This window comes from Chelonia mydas, chromosome 2 (genome assembly GCF_015237465.2).
Source record: "Chelonia mydas isolate rCheMyd1 chromosome 2, rCheMyd1.pri.v2, whole genome shotgun sequence".
In the NCBI taxonomy this organism is placed as follows: domain Eukaryota; kingdom Metazoa; phylum Chordata; order Testudines; family Cheloniidae; genus Chelonia; species Chelonia mydas.
In genome coordinates this window covers 245,156,417-245,177,391 of record NC_057850.1, presented here as the reverse complement: position 1 = coordinate 245,177,391, position 20,975 = coordinate 245,156,417, and the positions used below count along the sequence as shown (strand labels likewise).

At 41.8% G+C, this 20,975-nt stretch overlaps 1 protein-coding gene across 3 annotated transcripts in view; it reads left to right on the top strand.

The window, feature by feature from the left end:
* The window catches only part of DPP6 (dipeptidyl peptidase like 6), an 812,601-nt gene that overhangs the window by 187,058 nt on the left and 604,568 nt on the right, over positions 1-20,975 (top strand). Inside the window, exon 1 of one of the 3 annotated variants that reach the window (XM_037891091.2) lies at positions 10,276-11,392. The exons of 1 other annotated variant lie outside the window; for it this stretch is intronic. In XM_037891091.2, coding sequence (XP_037747019.1) covers positions 11,195-11,392 — 198 coding nt within the window. In that variant the 5' untranslated portion in view covers positions 10,276-11,194. Of the gene's footprint in view, positions 1-10,275; positions 11,393-20,975 lie in introns of those variants that run through there. One more of the 3 variants, XM_043541566.1, reaches the window with a different exon arrangement.

Sequence of the window (20,975 nt, the reverse complement as noted above, 5' to 3'; positions counted from 1 at the left end):
CTTAGAGACTAACCAATTTATTTGAGCATAAGCTTTCGTGAGCTACAGCTCACTTCATCGGAAGCTGTAGCTCACGAAAGCTTATGCTCAAATAAATTGGTTAATCTCTAAGGTGCCACTAGTACTCCTTTTCTTTTTGTACTATTTTTAGAAATCTCACATCGGTACCTTCTTTGTGTTTTGTCAAATCTGCAGTGAAAGTGTTCTTAAAATGAACATGTGCTGAGTCATCATCCAAAACTACTATAGCATGAAACATATGGCAGAGTGTGGGCAAAACAGAACAGGAGACATACAGTTTTCCCCAAGGAGTTCAGTCACAAATTTAATTAATGCATTATTTTGTTAACGAGCGCCATTAGGATGGAAGCATGTCCTCTGGAATGGTGGCTGAAGCATGAAGGGGAATACAAATGTTTAGCATATCTGCCATGTAAATATCTTGCAATGCCGGCTACAAAAGTGTCATGCGAAGGCCTATTTTCACTTTCTGGTAATATTGTAAATAAGAAGTGGGCAGCAGTATCTCCTGTAAATGTAAACAAACTTGTTTCATTTAGCAATTGACTGAATGAGAAGTAGGACTGAGGTGATTTGTAGGCTCTAAAGTTTTACATGGTTTTGTTTTTGAATGCAGTTATATAACAAAAAAAATCTACATTTGTAAGTTGCACTTTCACGATAAAGAGATTGCCCTACAGTACTTGTATGAGGTGAATTGAAAAATACTTTCTTTTATTTATCATTTTACAGTTCAAATATTTGTAATAAAAATAATAAGGTAAAGTGAGCAGTGTACACTTTGTATTTTGTGTTATTGAAATCAATATATTTAAAAACATAGAAAAACATCCAATAATATTTAATAAATTCCAATTGGTATTCTATTGTTTAACAATGCAATTAAAACTGAGATTAATCACGATTAATTTTTGGGTTAATCGCGTGAATTAACTGCGATTAATCGGCAGCCCTAGTTCAGACTAAAAAAATCTCTAAAATGACTAGTTAAAAAGGGATATTTTGCTATTTTGAAATATCAGTAGTCCCAAGTAGTCCCAATTTTAAAGGCACTGTAGTTGATGTTTCCCCTTAAAAATAGTCTCTTACTGCTTGTGACTGTGAACATATGAAAATAATAGGAAGCTTGTTGTTTAGCTCTATTCATTTTCATACAGCGAATGCTGGCTGTAGTGTCTGGATGTCAAGTTCAAAAGTAAAAATAGAGGCATAAATTTTCTAACAAGATATGAAGGTGGAACATGAAGAACTCTTTTTGCAATCCTGAAACTTAGTCACCATGATGAATAATAGTAATATTTAATACTAAAAGAAGAGAAACAATACTAAGCCCTTTTTCTGAAAATGCCATTCCGAGAAGTCTTACACAAAAAAGATGTCTTATATTTAGCCCTAAAGGCAGTCACTCCCAACCTAATTTCTGATGGCCTAATATTGGTAGGACTCAAATGTGGGTATTAAATCATTTGCAGAGCAAGAAGAACATAAAGAAGGAATATTGTCCTACCTTTACATAAGAGCGGTCAGACCAGTGATCTCTCTAGCCCGGTATCCAGTCTTCAGACAGTGGCCAGCACAGATGCTTCAGAGGGAATGAATAGAACTGGGGAATTATTGAATGATCCATCCCGTCTTGTCCATTCCTACCTTCTGGCACTCAGAGGTTAGGGACACCCAGAACATGGGTTTGCATCCTTGACCACCCTGACTAATCACCATTGATGGGCCTAGCCTCCATGAACTTATCTAATTATTTTTTGAATCCAGTTATACTTTTTGCTTTCACGATATCTCCTGGCAATGTGTTCCACAGGTTGACTGTGTTCTTTGAAGAAGTACTTCCCTATATTTGTTTTAAACATTCTGCTTATTAATTCCATTGAGTGATCCCTGGTTCTTGTGTTATGTGAAGAGGTAAATAATACTTTTTCTTCACACCATTCGTGACTGTATAGACCTCTATCACGTGGCTCTGGGAAGAAGGATAAAGGAGTTTGAGGTGCAAGTGGTGTTCTCGTCCATCCTCCCCGTGGACGGAAAAGATCTGGGTAGAGACTGTCGAATTGTGGAAGTCAACGAATGGCTACGCAGGTGGTGTCAGAGAGAATGCTTTGGATTCTTTGACCATGGGATGGTGTTCCAAGAAGGAGGAGTGCTAGGCAGAGACGGGCTCCACCTAAGGAAGAGAGGGAAGAGCATCTTTGCAAGCAGGCTGGATAACCTAGTGAGGAGGGCTTTAAACTAGGTTCACCAGGGGAAGGAGACCAAAGCCCTAAGGTAAGTGGGGACGTGGGATACCAGGAGGAAGCACGAGCAGGAGAGCGCGAGAGGGGAGGGCTCCTGCCTCACACTAAGAAAGCAGGACAAACAGAAGGTTATCTTAAGTGCCAATACACAAATGCAAGAAGTCTGGGAAACAAGCAGGGAGAACTGGAAGTCCTGGCACAGTCAAGGAATAATGATGTGATTGGAATAACAGAGACTTGGTGGGATAACTCACATGACTGGAGTACTGTCATGGATGGATATAAACTGTTCAGGAAGGACAGGCAGGGCAGAAAAGGTGGGGGAGTTGCATTGTATGTAAGAGAGCAGTATGACTGCTCAAAGCTCCGGTATGGAACTGCCTTAAAACCTGAGAGTCTCTGGATTAAGTTTAGAAGTGTGAGCAACAAAGGTGATGTCATGGTGGGAGACTGCTGTAGACCACTGGACGAGGGGGGTGAGGTGGACGAGGCTTTCTTCCGGCAACTCACGGAAGTTACTAGATCGCAGGCCCTGGTTCTCATGGGAGACTTCAATCACCCTGATATCTGCTGGGAGAGCAATACAGCGGTGCACAGACAATCGAAGAAGTTTTTGGAAAGTGTAAGGGACAATTTCCTGGTGCAAGTGCTGGAGGAACCAACTAGGGGCAGAGCCCTTCTTGAACTGCTGCTTACAAATTGGGAAGAATTAGCAGGGCAAGCAAAAGTGGATGGGAACCTGGGAGGCAGTGACCATGAGATGGTTGAGTTCAGGATCCTGACACAGGGAAGAAAGGAGAGCAGCAGAATACGGACCCTGGACTTCAAAAAAGCAGACTTTGACAACCTCAGGGAACTGATGGGCAGGATCCCAGGATCCTGGGAGAATAACATGAGGGAGAAAGGAGTCCAGGAGAACTGGCTGTATTTTAAAGAATCCTTATTGAGGTTACAGAGACAAACCATCCCAACGTGTAGAAAGAATAGTAAATATGGCAGGCGACCAGCTTGGCTTAACAGTGAAATCCTTGCTGATCTTAAGCACAAAAGAGAAGCTTACAAGAAATGGAAGATTGGACAAATGACCAGGGAAGAGTATAAAAATATTGCTCGGGCATGCAGGAGTGAAATCAGGAAGGCCAAATCAAACCTGGAGTTGCAGCTAGCAAGAGATGTTAAGAGTAACAAGAAGGGTTTCTTTAGGTATGTTAGCAACAAGAAGAAAGTCAAGGAAAGTGTGGGCCCCTTACTGAATGAGGGAGACAACCTAGTGACAGAGGATGTGGAAAAAGCTAATGTACTCAATGCTTTTTTTTGCCTCTGTCTTCACGAACAAGGTCAGCTCCGAGACTACTGCACTGGGCAGCACAGCATGGGGAAGAGGTGACCAGCCCTCTGTGGAGAAAGAAGTGGTTCAGGACTATTTAGAAAAGCTGGATGAGCACAAGTCCATGGGGCCGGATGTGTTGCATCCGAGAGTGCTAAAGGAATTGACGGATGTGATTGCAGAGCCATTGGCCATTATCTTCGAAAACTCATGCAATCGGGGGAGGTCCCGGACGACTGGAAAAAGGCTAATGTAGTGCCCATCTTTTTAAAAGGGAAGAAGGAGGATCCTGGGAACTGCAGGTCAGTCAGCCTGACCTCAGTCCCTGGAAAAATCATGGAGCAGGTCCTCAAGGAATCAATTCTGAAGCACTTAGAGGAGAGGAAAGTGATCAGGAACAGTAAGCATGGATTCACCAAGGGCAAGTCATGCCTGACTAATCTAATTGTCTTCTATGACGAGATAACTGGCTCTGTGGATGAGGGGAAAGCAGTGGACGTGTTGTTCCTTGACTTTAGCAAAGCTTTTGATATGGTCTCCTACAGTATTCTTGCCAGGAAGTTAAAGAAATATGGGGTGGATGAATGGACTATAAGGTGGATAGAAAGCTGGCTAGATCGTCGGGCTCAATGGGTAGTGATCAATGGCTCCAAGTCTAGTTGGCAGCCGGTATCAAGTGGAGTGCCCCAAGTGTTGGTCCTGGGACTGGTTTTGTTCAATATCTTCATTAATGATCTGGAGGATGGTGTGGATTGCACCCTCAGCAAGTTTGCAGATGACACTAAACTGGGAGGAGAGGTAGATACGCAGGAGGGTAGGGATAGGATACAGAGGGCCCTAGACAAATTAGAGGATTGGGCCAAAAGAAATCTGATGAGGTTCAACAAGGACAAGTGCAGAGTCCTGCACTTAGGACGGAAGAATCCCATGCACCCCTACAGACTAGGGACCGAATGGCTCGGCAGCAGTTCTGCAGAAAAGGACCTAGAGGTTACAGTGGACAAGAAGCTGGATATGAGTCAACAGTGTGCCATTGTTGCCAAGAAGGCCAATGGCATTTTGGGCTGTATAAGTAGGGGCATTGCCAGCAGATCGAGGGACATGATCGTTCCCCTCTATTCAACATTGGTGTGGCCTCATCTGGAGTACTGTGTCCAATTTTGGGCCCCACACTTCAAGAAGGATGTGGAAAAATTGGAAAACGTCCAGCAGAGAGCAACAAAAATTATTAGGGGACTGGAACACATGACTTATGAGGAGAGGCTGAGGGAACTGGGATTGTTTAGTCTGCAGAAGAAAAGAGTGAGGAGGCATTTGATAGCTGCTTTCAACTACCTGAAAGGGGATTCCAAAGAGGATGGATCTAGACTGCTCTCAGTGGTGGCAGATGACAGAATGAGGAGTAATGGTCTGAAGTTGCAGTGGGGGAGGTTTAGGTTGGATATTAGGAAAAACTTTTTCACTGGGAGGGTGGTGAAACACTGGAATGGGTTACCTAGGGAGGAGGTGGAATCTCCTTCCTCAGAGGTTTTTAAGGTCAGGCTTGACAAAGCCCTGGCTGGGATGATTTAATTGGGGATTGGTCCTGCTTTGAGCAGGGGGTTGGACTAGATAACCTCCGGAGGTCCCTTCCAACCCTGATATGCTCTGATTCTCTGATTCTATGTCTCCCTTTAGTCTTCTCTTTCTAAGATGAACAGTCCCAATTTTTTTAGTGTCTCCTCGTATGGAAGCTGTTCTACACCCCTAATAATTTTTGTTGCCCTTCTTTGTACCTTTTCCAGTTCTAATATATCCTTTTAGATGGAGTGACCAGAACTGCAAGCAGTATTCAAGGTGTGGGCGTACCATGGCTTTATATAGTGGCATTATGATATTTTTCTATCTTAAAATATATTATTTTCCTATTGGTTCCTAACACTGTTTGCTTTTTATTTTTTTTTTGACTGCTGCTGCACTTTGAGCAGATGTTTTCAGAGGACTGTCCATTGTGACTCCACAGTCTCTTTATTGAGTGATAACTGTTAATTTAGACCCCATCATTTTGTATGTACAGTTGGGATTAAATTTTCCAGTGTGCATTACTTTGCACTTATCAACATTGAATTTCATCTGCCATTTTGTTGCCCAGTCACCCAGTTTTGTGAGAGCCCTTTGTAACTCTTCTCAGTCAGTTTTGGACTTAACTATATTGAGTAATTTTGTATTGACTGCAAACTTTGCTATCTCACTATTTATACCCTTTTCCAGATAATTGATGAATATGTTGAACAGCACAAATCCCAGTACAGATCCTTTTGAGGACTCTACTATCTACCTTTCTTCACTATAAAAACTGACCATTTATTCCTAATCTTTGTTTCCTATCTTTTTAACCAGTTACTGATCCATGAGAAGACAGTCCCTCTTATTCCATGACTGCTTACTTTGCTTAAGAGTCTTTGGTGTAGGACTTGGTCAAAGGCTTTCTGACAGTCCAAGTACACTATGTCAACTGGATCACCTTATCCACATGTTTGTTGACTCCCTCAACGAAATCTAATGGATTGGTGAGGCATGATTTCCCTTTACAAATGCCATGTTGACTTTTCCCCAACAAATTTTGTTTGACTATGTGTCTGATTATTCTGTTCTTTACTATAGCTTCAACCAATTTGCCTGCTACGGAAGTTAGGCTTGCTGGCCTGTAATTGCCAGGATCACCTCTGCAACCTTTTAAAAAAATCGGCATTACGTTAATTACCCTCCAGTCATCTGGTACAGAGGCTGATTTAAGTGATAGGTTACATTTCACAGTTAGTAGTTCTGCAATTTCATATCTGAGTTCCTCTGGAACCATCTGGTTCTGGTGGCTTATTACTGTTTAATTCACCAATTTGTTCCAAAACCACCTCTATTGATTCCTCAATCTGGGACAGTTCCTGAGATTTGTCACCTACAAAAAATAGCTCAGTGTGGGAATGTGCCTCACATCTTCTGCAGTGAAGACCCATGCAAACAATTAATTTAGTTTCTCTGCAAAGGTCTAGTCTTCCTTGGGTGCTCCTTTAGCACATCGATCATCCAGTGGCCTCACTGATTGTTTTGCCAGCTTCCTGCTTCTGACATACTTAAATTTTTTTGTTGTTGTTTAATTTTTGTGTCTTTTCCTAGTTGCTCTTCAAATTCTTTTTAGGCCTACATATTTGTATTTTTACACTCGACTTGCCAGTGTTTAGGCTCCTTTCTATTTTCCTCACTAGGATTTGACTTCCAATTTTTAAAGGATGTCTTTTTGTCTCTAACCTCCTCTTTTACTTGGTTGATTAGCCACGGTGGCATTTTTTTGGTCCTCTTACTGTTTTTGTTTTTTGTTTTAATTTGGGGGATACATTTAGAGTTTATTATGTTTTTAAATAGTTTCCATTCAGCTTGCATGCTTTTCACTTCTGTGTCTGTCCTTTTAATTTCCACTTAACTATCTTCCTCATTTTTGCGTAGTTCCCCTTTTTTTAAGTTAAATGCTACAGTGGTGGGTATTTTCCCTTGTGCAAGAATGTTAAATTTAGTTACATTCTGATTGTTATTACTGAGAGGTTCAGCTGTATTCGCCTCTTAGATCAGATCATTTGCTTCACTTAGGAATAAATCAAGAATTGCCTGTCCCCTTGTAGCTTTTAAAATGTCATTAAAAACATAAAATATTTTCTCTGAAGTAGCAATTCTGTTTGTTAAAATAATATATTTATATGGAAGGAAATGTTACTAGTTAGGAATTTGTATTATGTATACAATATTGTATCCTAAACTAGACAACCAGGAGGTTTTGGGAGGAATCATATTTGTTTTTAAGGGTCTTATTCTTGTCTTCAGTTATGTTCCCAGGATGTTGGGGAAAGACAGGATTTTTTAAGAAGGAGATTAATTTAATTAAATACCTCAGATCTCAGTATTTGTATTTTTGGAAGCGTTTATGTTTGACTTCTAAATTTATTTCACAATACAAATTACTTTCTTTACCAAAAATAACACCCCAAGCTGACTTGCTCTTTTTCTGCAATGAAACCGCATTTGTGCAATGTCTGTACAGGAGTTATTTATTGCCACTTGGATGTTACATTTCAAACACTGGCGCTTTTTCCTTTTTGGGGGGAGGATCTATCCTGTTCTCTGTGTCATCATGGTGCATATGTATTATGATGCACTGTTTCATTACATAACCACATACACAGAGCAACGTCATTCAGTGCACAGATGGACAGAGTGAATGAGGCACAGAATTAAAAGAAGAAAAGTGGAACACTCAGTTTCAGACATTGAATTGGGACTCTGCAGTGCTGGGCTCTGTCCCTGGCTTTTCAACATGGACAAGATATCATAATTAGGCTTGGTAGAGTTCAGTTTTTAGTTTTTTAATAATTGTGATGGATAATATTGATGTTTATTTTTAAGCATTTTTATATTTTTTGTCCATATAAATGTTCACAGTAGGAACACTTCTAGGGGGTGAGTCAGACAATATGGGAGGTCAGACAACAATTATTTAATGATAATAGATATTGAGATTCAAAAAGTTAAAGCTTTATAACCATTAACCACAAATGGTCAACATCACATGTCAAAATATACCAAATAAATATCCATAAATTAAACTCTAATAAGTTTGCAAGCTGCATTTTTTCCTTACTTTGCCTATCTGTAAATTTCAATTAGTATTTATGGAAATATTTTTGTTTGTTTTTGTGTGTACAGTGAAATCAATGTTTACTGACATTTACTGATAAAAATCTAATCCTTCCAAGCCGAATCATAATGTATATGCACAAGGGAGCTTAAGTTAGGTTGCATGGTCAATTTAGGTCAGAACCCTGAGACTTCTTGTGAACAGGCAGACTTCCCAGCCCTCATAGAGCCCCATTGAAGATAGTGGGGTTCCACATGGGGACAGAAATTCACCTGCACACAAGAAGTTGCAGGATCAAGGCCGTAATTCTGCTATTTCCTAACTTTTGAGTACCTGACTTTGCAATCTGAATGCTCTTTTAATGTAGTGTTTTGTATCTAGATATATATACATTACCATATATGCTGTATGTGTGGGTATAGTCCAAATTTGAATACATGAAATCTCAGTTGTCAAGAATTTAAAAAATACTTGAAAGCTATTGAAATTATATGGGCTGCTAAGGGATCTTAATCTTTCCCTTTTAAACTGTGAATTAGACCAGAGATGTTTTCTTTTTTCTGTGTCATCAGTTATTTTTCTCACTTTTATACAGTCATTCATGGCTTCTGTGCTATTTTTGCCTTTTTATTGATGCCTTTGATGCTTCCTTTATACCCATCTTGTTTTTTTAAAAAAAAAACCCAAACTATTTTTCCTTTTAGTTTGGTTCTTGTTGTTACCCTTTTTTGTTGCTGTTTGTTGCTAATAGTTCCAATTAGTCATGAGATCCCAGGAGAGTTCACTGACTTGTTCATGCAATTTTCCTGTGATCATAATGAGATTTAAATGAGGAAACTGACAAGGACTCTGGACTAATGTTCAGCTCACTGGTGACAGAACCATGAAGCAATCAGATGGACTGCTGACCTATGGAAAGTTGCGTTGGTAGAATGCATACCAAGACCTTTACTTCTAAGAGTCATGAGTTCACCTTCTAGTTTTAATTAAATGTCAGGATCTAAGTTCTGAAGATCAAAATGATTATTTCTTTCTTTCAAGTGCAGTCAGGAAGGAAGCACTGCATGTGTTTTTCCCCGATCCTGATGAGATAAGGGTTCCTTTTCATCTAAATGTTATGACTTTCCATCCCTGACTTCGAAGACATAAAAAAATAATGCATGAAAATTGTTTGGGTATAAAGTGATTTATGATCAGACTGGTGTTTTAATAGAAGAAAAGCAGGTTAATTGCACAACTGCTTAATTTTTTCTTCAAACTATAGGGTTTAAATTGTTTAAAAAGATATATGGATGATGAGGTGATTTTTGTAATCAAACTAAAAGTTTCAATAAGATCGAAGGGTTTAAAAAATTAATGATTTCTCCATGTGCTTCATTCCCTAAACTATAACCGAGGGAAAGGATTTTCTCAACAGCTTGAGGGATCTGTATGTAGGAATGGACAGGTATGGCGTATGTTGGGTGTTGCTGGTCTAAAAGGGGGTAATTCCCATAGTGGTTGGTTAACTTGGGTATCAAAGGGACGAAGAAGACTTCTGCTAGAGGAAGGGAAGGAGATTGCAACTCTGACTCCTTTTCTCTCTCCTTGGCCTCCGACTTTAAAACCTAAGCATCTGTTGCTATGGAAACCCAGGAGCCTGATGCTCAGAGAAGAGGCATTGCAACCCTCTCTGCCGAAGTATTCACACTGGACGCCAATTGCAGAACCCCCCCGTGCCCACTTTAATCGTGTGCCCATTTTCTCCTCCATTAGCTGTAGAAGTGCATTAATTAGTGGTCCCATTTAGCCTTGAAATTAACACCGCACAAAGCCCAGGTCGTTTTGTTTTGCCCTGTAACTGAAGAGAGGTGAGGGTGGTGACAGAGAGGATCCCCCCCCCCCCCCCGCAGTCGTCTTCGTCCCCCAGCCCAAACAGCTTTTGATCCGACAGTTCCCATTTGTTTATCGCAGGCTGCTCCGGCGCGGAGCACAGTTCGGGTGGATTTCCACAGAGGGGCGCTGAAGCACGTTTTAATGCAGCAAAATGAATTAATACAAAGATAGTAGGAGGCACAATATACTGGATTTAATAAAATAAAATAAATCGTGAAGAGCGTGGGGTGGGGGCTGGAAAGCTTCCTCCCCTCCCCCCCGCTAGTTTCAGAGGGATCGCATTCGCTGCTCATTGCCTGGAGCCAGAAATCAAAGCGCACAGAAACTGGGGAAGCAGCTTGGACGCCGGCTCGGCAGCCAGTGGCATCAGGCGACGCTTTCGTCCTCTCTCCCTTTCTGCTTTTTTTTTTCTTTCCCCTGGGAGTTTGCTGTGAGCCGAGCTAGGTTTTCAGGCATAGAAACTTCCCTGCTCCCGGCCGCTGGGTCCTGTCTCCCGGGCTGCGATCCGGTGTCTGTTGCTCCTTTTCAAGTTCCTTCCCGAAAAGCCACAGGGAGAGAGAGCTGGAGAGCAGCCCGCCCTCCCTGCCCAGAAGTGCAACGTGCTTTGAATGAGGCTTCCCAGTTTGCAGCCTGCTCCGCTCGGTGGCTCTCCTGGAATGCGACCTCGGAGACGCCGGCCCATCCCGGGGAGGCAGTGACAGCTGCGATCCGTCCGCCCCCCCGCCCCCCCCCCAACCCCATTTAATACAGATCCTCTCCGGCGCCATTCGCTGGGGTTCGGCGTGTCTGGGTGGCTTGCAACCTTGGCTGGTGCAACATCCCCGGGGCCTGTTCTTTGTTTTTGTTTTTGGTAATTCCCCCGTTCCCCCCCCCCCCCCAATGCTGCTGTTGAAGCAAGGGAGAGAAATAAATATGCTGTCTCCCTCCTCGCTCTGCCCTGCACCCCAGCTCCACTGATGTGCTACGGAGAAGAGCTCACTTGCGTGTAGCATGCTGTAACCCCCGCACACCCCCCACCCCCAAAAAGCGCCTCTCGTGCCCCCCCCCCCCCCGATTGACTTCATGGCTTCGCTGTACCAGCGATTCGGTGGGAAGATCAACACCTCCCGATCTTTCCCGGCGCCACCCGAGGCGAGTCACCTTCTGGGGGCTCAGTGCACCGAGGAGAACAGCGCGGCCGGCCCGCCCGCCCGCCCGCCGCAGCCGGAGAGCCGAGCCCGGTTCCAGTACCAGCCCCGGAGTGACGCCGAGGAGGAAGATGTAAGCCCCCAGCCTGGTTTGGGTTTTGCTCTGTTTGTCCGAGTGTCTCGTGTGTGTCTGTGTGTCCGGAGGTCGCTTGGCTGCCTTCTCTCTCCCTGTCTTGGTCTGCGCCCCGCTTCCCCGGCAAAGGCCGGCGAGGGTACTTTATTCCTGGCCATGTAAACAAGTCCCCACACCCCCTCGGCTCCCGCTCTCCTGGGCTGCCTGGGAATGAGCCGGGTGGGGAAGGTCGGGCCGCCGTGCAATGTGCATGGTTTGGGTGCTTTTGGAAACCGCCCGTGTAAACTGCCTCCGTGCCCCTCCGAGCGTGGCTAGAAGTTTTTGCCTGGGGCAGAACCAGAAGGCTTCGCCTTGCCCCCTTCTTGTCCTTCCTGCCCGGCTCCAGAGCCCTGCCGGGGAGAACTTCGCACCCGACGCGGCCATTTTTGTTTTGTTTTGGTTTTGCTCGAAACTCCTGGTTAATGACCCAGCGTGATGAGACGCGAGCCCCCGGAAGGTGCTGGATGCAAACTTCTCTCCCGGCACGTTCCCTCCCGCCGCTGCCGCGGGGAGTAGCGATTTCAAAGGGGGGCATTTGCATATTGCCTTAGTAACAAATGACTCATCCTGGCCACTGGCTTGCTGCTGGGACTCCTGGATGGAAAGAATTAAATCACCTTGGATCGATTGTTCCTAGTTTTTTCTTGGGGGGAGATTTAGAAAGAAGAGGGCCCCGGAAGAAGGTCCAAACAATCAATCCATCAGTTTCCCATCGCTATTTCAGACTGGCGTGCTATTATGTTTGTAAAGGGACTTCTCTGTGTGTGTGTGTGTGTGTAAACTGCAAGGGGGAAAGTCGCTGCAATTTGGAATAATATTCCTATTAAAATATTTATTTTCTCTAAAGGTAGGTTTGGAGCTGTGATCAGTATTAATTATAGAAATCACTGATAATGATCCCTTATAAGTACCGACTGAGAGCGTAGTTTTATGTCTGAATCCCTGAGATCCCTGTTGAGAGGGGGACTGCAGTGAAGGGAGTTGTGGGATTTTGGGTTTGCCCCCCCCCCCCACATGAAAACTTTTTGTAGTTGTAGCAGGTAAAGCGGATTAAGTTTTTCTAGCAGAGAGGAAAGTTGGCCTCAAAGCCTCTGGCAGGGTTTCCATTCTGTTCATTCCAAGGGCCACTAGGTCGCTGGAGATGAGTTTACTTTTCTCGGTGGCTGGTGAAATCCTCACTAGCATCCTAAACACGACACACAGTTCCCGGGGGTGGCGAGACGCCTAACATAAGGTCACGCGCACAAACTAAAAACACCGGAGACTTTTTTTTTTTAGGTGTTGATTTAAAAACTTTTCATTCTGAAACTCTTATCTCCGGCGATGTGACCCTGGAGCGGAAATGTGCCGAAACTTCAGCTCATTGGCCTCTAGGTGTCGCTACGAGAAAGCGAAGTTGCCTCTTTGTTACTGGTCTCCGGAATATCTTTCTCCTCTGGATTTTTTTTTTTTTAATTTAGCTTGGAGCGTATCTTTGTGAGTTTTCAATACGACAGATGTCTGGAACGGGTTGATCATCAAAAGCTTTGAGCCAAGAAACAAAGGGAATTTAACATGTGCAGATGATTTCTGCTGACACTGCTCTAAAAAAACCAAACAAACCCTCTTTCCCAAAGTTAAGCTCATCAGTGGAGTGATCTGTACGACAAAAATCTGCATTGCAAAGGCCTTTGAGCGGGGGGCAAGTAAAGGTGATGTATGTACACAAACAGCTCAGATTAATTCCAGAACCCACGCTGCTGGACTGCAAGGGGATTTCTTTTATTTTATGTATTTAGAAAAAGAACTTTGCCCTTGACTGCGAGAGTTAAGTGGACCATGTCAGGCAGTTAGAGCTTGGGAACTGCAATGCAAATGTAATTGATTCATAAGCTTCACATACATTTCCCTAAAGAATCATTTCGGCAGTTAAGGTTAAGATGTAACCAGAAAGGAAGTAATGAAATTTGCCTTTAGAGTGACTATTGTAGAAATATTCAATGAATATTTCTGACTCAGGTTGGGCTAGGAATTCCAAATAGTCACATAGTTGAGGTAATAACCCTCGGTTTGTTTAGATCTGTGCAGTAAATCGGCATTAATTTTTGGAAACTAGTTGTGCTAAGGGAAGGAATAATGAGACATCTTTAAGGTGGTAAAATTTAATTTTGAAAATATATTTTTTCCAAGAAGCAGAGGCACAAATTATGCTATACACCCCCCCCGCCCCCTCCGCCCCACACACTCACACCCACATTTCCCCATTCGCTCCGGAGAGCTGTGACTGTGGGAGCTGTCCCAGGTGCTGACGTGAGTCAGCTCTGCCAGGGAATAAGTACTCTCGCTTTGCACTGGGCAACTCAAACGGAAACTGGTGGCTTTATTGCTCTGTTGTGCCTTGTTGTCAGTCTGTGAAGTGTGCTCAGATATACACCAGACGGATTTCTGACCTTGGCCAGTAAACAGAAACAGAACGATTCCCCCCCTCCCTCCTTTGCAACTGAACTGGTTGCTGAATATCTGGATGACAGCGAAATAAGGCTTTCTCAGGACAAATTAATGCAGCTTTTGGCATAAAATCCCTGAAGGGAAAACAAAATTTGAGGCAGGCACAAGGACAAAACTGGGTGCATGAAGTGCAATGGTTGTGTGATTTGGTGATATATATGTGCAGAATCCACTGACACTGAAGAGAGAGAATACTGATTGCTGGCAGTTCTACTGAATTGTAGTGGTATATGATATTGCTATTTGTAATTAGGGGGAGCCTGCCCGTGATTGACTGCTAAACCCCTTTTGAGAGAATTAAATGTCTGATGTAAATTTCACAGTGAGACTGAAACTGAACGTTCAAGATATTTTTCCCAGTAGAGGATTTTTTTTCTTTTCCAATTTCAAATTAATCAGTTCAACAGTTTCTAAGTCAGAGGTAGGAAATACAAAAAAAGCTTTTGTGTGTGTATGGGGGAGGGTAATACTTCAACTAAAAATGTAGCTAAGATTTCTTTTTAAAAACCACTAAATTGTTTTATAATGTGCTTAATAATCAGGCAGACTGAGAGTTTTTGAAAAGGCTAATGATCATGATCATAAGGTTTTTATACCTTAAAGATATTTATTCTGCATTCTATATCATTAATTGGTTTTATGGGTCAATTATTATCAAGTATTTCTTAAGTATCAATACATTCCCCAGTGCTATACAAGGCAGATGAAGACGGGTCTGGCCTTTCCAACCCATGCTGTTGTTTATATGCAATATTTCCCCTTTCCTACGTATTACTTTCAGTACTAGAGGAAACTTACATGTAATTAAAATAAGAAACAAAAACCTGTATTGAAGTAATGCAAAGAGTCTGATTTGTACCCCCACAATTAAAAATGAGGAAATTTCAGAGTTAAGATTGAAACTCCTCATCCCACCATGAAGTAGCTGATGAGAGCGAGGTGAGTTTCATCGTGGAATTTGAACTTTTATAAATGAGATAACACAGTTGTCTGGATGCAATTGGTATTTTGGCATCTAAACTTCACAGTAGTTAATTCTGGTAGCTGGTTCTGCATACCAAAAAGAAACAAACATGTTCAGTGATTTGGGGCATCCTGAGAACTTGTGTAAATATTGATAAGTTTATGACATTTGTTCTTGATTTTGTTATACTTCTGTATCATCCTAAACTGCATCCCTGATTCAGTTCTCTTTGCACAAATCAATCTCCCATTGGTTTCAGTGGAAGTACTGAATTGTCCAGTTATTAAAACTGTAAAAATGAGTGGTCATGTAAACATAACCCAGATGACATAATAGTTTTGTTATTAATGTGCCTTTTCAAATTAATTTATTGGGATATGGTACAGTACCTTTGAAGATTGTAATCAAAGTCCAGAGTGTTGTAATAGCAGAGTATTAATTTATGTTCTGGCAATGTAATCACCGTTTTTTCCTCTATGAGATTCATGTTTTGTATATTATCATGTAAACAGGAAATCTTTTTAGATGCTGGCTTTAGATTTTTTCCCCCACATAAAATAGAGCTTTTTCATTTTTCCTAAGCTTACTTTTCTTTGGAGTTATAGTGATCAATGAGTTTAATTTTTGCAGGCAACTGCCAGGACGTGCTGAGTAAGATATACATGCTGATTGTGTATAACCCTGTTCCTTTTAATTACTGTGATGATAGCAATGCATTAATCAAGTGCATAAGAAATTGAGCACTTCTCTGTAATACAGAATATTGATCTATTTCATAAAGCATTGACTATTAAAATGATAACCACAGTAATCCTTTTAAAATTAAATTCCTGATGATAAATGATGTGTTAAAGCTTTCTACTGAAGTGTCATATATAGATTTTCTGTATAAAGAGCCAAATGCTGCATTCCTTTTTCATTTATTCTTCAGGTAAAACTCCTATTTTTTGCCTGAGTAAAGGATTGGACCAAAATAAAGTAGCTCTCATTTTTACTTTGAAATCTGGAATACTTTTCATTCAGTTGTATATTGAATATTTGCCTAGTTGTATAAATTGATGCTAATTTTTAAAAGAAAAAACTTAGCTATATTGTAGTTTTATAATTTTCAATAATGATAATTCAAACTGAGACTATTTTATAGAAGTGATCATTTCAGTTTTAAGTAGTAATTCTAGAAGATAAAAAGATGTGATTGCTGGTTTGAGAAGTAAATCAAAGGTTACATGTTTCATTATTGTTCAGCTTGTTTGAACAATATTACAAATATTACAGCCCCTGAAAATATTTGACATTTAATTGGTAAGATTTGCTAACACCTGCAATAAACGTGTTATTTTTCAATCCATTATTTTACTGTTGGATAAGCTATTGCTTCCCAGAAGAGTGTGTCCAGGACAATCTTATATAAAGGGTTAGGCAAGAGCTGCAGAACAACTTAAATGTCAGAAATGGCTCAGTCCTTTCCCAAACAGATGATTTTTTTTAATTGTATATATTTTGGAGTGATCATTAATCAGTATATAGTGAAGTTGTCCATATGGCCACCAAAAATCTCTGTATAGATCAGATCAACAGTTTTCTTTCTGCAGTATTTGATGCCTTCTAATGGTCTCGCCTGCAGCCTATTCTTGGTAGGCTCTAGGATGTTGGGCGCAGTTATCCTGCTCTCTGTATGTGACTGAGGCCACTAATTTCAGTGGAAGCAGGATTAGGTCCCCATTGATTCGTTCAGCCCATCTCTTTAAATTAATAAAAATGCAGTTTAGTTCTATGAAGAGTAATAATTATACATTCATAAAGTTAATCTTCTCTCTGATTTGTCTGAATGCGAGTTAATTATATATTTCATTATGTAACTTAACATTGGATAATTTAAAATTACAGCAATAGGGGCTTTTCATGTATTGCTTAACAATTGCTATATTTGGAATTCAGTGGCTTCATGATTTTTGTTGCTGGTTTAAAATTAACCTTCCTGTTTTGCAAGCCTTACTAACAGTGATCAGGCCTTTGATGTATTATGCATCTATTAAAAATCTGCTAGGTAGAATATATTTTTAAGACACAAGAATAACTATGCAAAGAAGTTGACTCATCTGTCTTGTGGTAGTGAAATGCACAGTAACTTGAATCTCACCGAGTTAGTGTACTCAGCTCAGGTCCTTCCTCCTGAGCTTGCAGGGGCTGGGAGGAATGGGAAGAGAAGGTACAGAGTCCCAGGAGGGAGTAATTTGTATTGCTTTTAAAGGAACTTTCCAGCAGACTAAAAGAAAGACGCTGGTGGGCTCCAGATGAAGCTGTATAGAGCTCTCCATTATCATGGCTTCAGTGAATGGCAAGAAATGGGGGAGAGAAGAGTGGATTCTCAGAGCTCCAAGAAAAGCTTCGAAAACTCCCCTGGAGCACTAAAGAAAGACAATCTGCAGGAGTAGAATCATTCGTATAAATGTCCTTTAAGGGCTCGATTCTACAGTCTGCATTCTAGCAAAGATCCCCTTCAAGCCCAGTGATTTCAAGTTGGTTTTACAGGGAGTTTTTACCTAAGTAAGTAAGGCCTGCAGGATGTGACTGGCAGACTGCAGTTCGAAGTATGGATTTTCACACTGTGACCAAGGGGTGGCAGCATCTCTTATTTAGTATTTTGCCATAGATCACTTAACATAGCAATTTTTTGTAGTAAGTCATGAACTATTTGTTCATATAGCCACTCCTGCATTTAATGGTTACCTATGTGTTTCTGTTTATTAAGGGCTAGTTTCCCAGATCTGCAGAAGAGGTCTGTGTAGGCTCAAAAGCTTTTCTCTCTTACCAACAGAATTAGGTTTTTTCTTGTTTGTCAATAGGAACTGAAAGCATTTTGCTCCAACTTTCCAAGAAAGTTCAGCCCCAGACAGACACCAAACCATGAACATTGCTTCTCAAAAGCTGAATATTTGGAAATGTAGAAGTATGTGAAAAAGAAGGAGACAGTGGGAAAATGCTTTGCAACCTGAACTCTTGTTATGCTGCAAACATTCATTTGTGGGAGTTTAATACATAAATACATTTGTTATTACTTATTTATTACTCAAATGAGTTCTAACCCGACGACAGCCCATTGAATTTTGCCCATCTTAATTTGATTGCTATTTATTGCTAAATCTCTCCTAATGTTCTCGTAGCTACAGATTCCATGACAAAATTACTTGTTTTTCTCCTATTTCCATTAGGTACCAGAAAAGAAAGAGGACACTTAAAAGACCAGGCATCTATTAAAGTGCAGATAGGAATGCTGTAGAAAGCCACAATGATATTTTTGTAGAACCATAAATGGCCTATAGTGAACCATGTCTCTCCAGTTCTCCTTGTTTTGCTGTTTGCTATAGTGAGTACAAAAGCATTATTGATACAGTCCTTCATTGTCTCTCTCTGTTTTATATTAGGTAACACACTGTCTATTGCTTAGGCATTTGTAATCCTAGGTACAAAAGGGGCACCTGAAAGGAATTCTAAAGGGTACTATAATGCTTCACAATTATATCTCTAATAATACAGTCTCTGCTGAAACAGCTGTTTCATTCGCCTGCAAACCACAGGGTAAACAATACTTGTCAAAACACATACAGTGATTCATTGCAAACGTTGCAATTAATGAAGACGGACACAGCCATGGTTTAATGCCACAATAACCTGATCCATTTCAGTTACGTTATGAAATTCTGCTTTGCCAGGCCTGCTTTATTACCTGTAAGCTAATTTTACTCAAAATACAGATTTAAGTGTAAATGTTATAGGTTGTCACTTATAGAGTGACATGTTAAAGAAGGCCGCATGGACTAGTGGATAGAGCCTTCGGCTGGGAGTTGAGGGACCTGAATTCTATTCCTGGCTCTTCCACTGACCTTCTGTGTCACTTTGGGCAGATTACTCCTCTCTTTCTGCCTCATATATTTAGAATGTAAACTCGTTGGGGCTTCCTGTCTGTTTGTATTAGAGAGACAAGGTGGGTGAGGTATTGGACCAGCTTCTGTTGGTGAGAGAGACAAGCTTTCAAGCCACACAGAGCTCTTCTTCAGGTCTGGGAAAGGTCCTCCAAGCCACATAGCAGCTCGCTCCACAGGGCCCAGATCTCAGCTGAGGCCTCTAGGTGGCGCTGCACAATTAAAGAAGTGCTGCCTTTTGACCCAGAAGTGTCTGCACTTCAGTGGCATGGTGAAGTAACTCTTGTATATAGAATTATAACGTGCTTTGGGATGAGAAGAATCCATAGAAATGGAAGATATTGTTCCATTGATACTACTGTGGTCCAGTCACCCATTCTGTACCAAGCAACTCTCTCCAGAGCATCACTAATTCCCAAAATATCTGATTATGCCCTGCTTGTGGTAGGTTAAAGGCCTTTCAGTCATTGCTGCGTGTCACATGCAGTGCCATGAGTGGATAATCACTATAATGCACATGTTCTTCTAGCTAAGGGACACTAATAAGCATCTGTAACTTTGAAAATGTCAGAATGAGCCAAAGTGCCGGCAATTAGATAAGGATAATGTAACAGATAATAAGAATATGCATGATGCGGGATGAGTAGTTATCAGACTATTGTACTTTGGCTGCTAAAGTGCTGTGTGTCATAAAAGCAAGTGGCTTGTTGGCTGGGGAGAACATGCTGCAAGTAGTCAGAGACGGAACCATGAGTTAATGCGGTGTAGTGACAAGGTTAACCCTAGTGAGTGTAAACATACATTTCAGGCTGTTGATGGATGGAAGTGTTGTGTGGGTTAAAAGTCATGTGCTTATAACATGAGAAAAGAAATGGGAGCAAATATGGAAGAGATGGCTGGCAGGGTGGGGTCCTTTCTTAGAAGGTGTTTCAGAGATAACTGGCTCTGTGGATGAGGGAAAAGCGGTGGACGTGTTGTTCCTTGACTTTAGCAAAGCTTTTGATATGGTCTCCCACAGTATTCTTGCCAGCAAGTTAAAGAAGTATGGGCTGGATGAATGGACTATAAGGTGGATAGAAAGTTGGCTAGATCGTCGGGCTCAATGGGTAGTGATCAATGGCTCCATGTCTAGTTGGCAGCCGGTATCAAGTGGAGTGCCCCAAGGGTCGGTCCTGGGGCCGGTTTTGTTCAATATCTTCATAAATGATCTGGAGGATGGTGTGGATTGCACCCTCAGCAAGTTTGCAGATGACACTAAACTGGGAGGAGAGGTAGATACGCAGGAGGGTAGGGATCGGATACAGAGGGACCTAGACAAATTAGAGGATTGGGCCAAAAGAAATCTGATGAGGTTCAACAAGGACAAGTGCAGAGTCCTGCACTTAGGACGGAAGAATCCCATGCACCCTACAGACTAGGGACCGAATGGCTCGGCAGCAGTTCTGCAGAAAAGGACGTAGGGGTTACAGCGGACGAGAAGCTGGATATGAGTCAACAGTGTGTCCTTGTTGCCAAGAAGGCTAAGGGCATTTTGGGCTGTATAAGTAGGGGCATTGCCAGCAGATCGAGGGACGTGATCGTTCCCCTCTATTCAACATTGGTGAGGCCTCATCTGGAGTAGTGTGTCCAGTTTTGGGCCCCACACTACAAGAAGGATGTGGAAAAATTGGAAAACGTCCAGCAGAGGGCAACAAAAATGATTAGGGGACTGGAACACATGACTTATGAGGAGAGGCTGAGGGAACTGGGATTGTTTAGTCTGCGGAAGAGAAGAGAGAGGGGGGATTTGATAGCTGCTTTCAACTACCTGAAAGGGGGTTCCAAAGAGGATGGCTCTAGACTGTTCTCAGTGGTAGTAGATGACAGAACAAGGAGTAATGGTCTGAAGTTGCAGTGGGGGAGGTTTAGGTTGGATATTAGGAAAAACTTTTTCACTAGGAGGGTGGTGAAACACTGGAATGCGTTACTTAGTGAGGTGGTGGAATCTCCTTCCTTAGATATTTTTAAGGTCAGGCTTGACAAAGCCCTGGCTGGGATGATTTAGTTGGGGATTGGTCCTGCTTTGAGCAGGGGGTTGGACTAGATGACCTCCTGAGGTCCCTTCTAACCCTGATATGCTCTGATTCTCTGATTCAGGGGATTCTGGTTTTCAGTTTCTATTGTTGCTTGT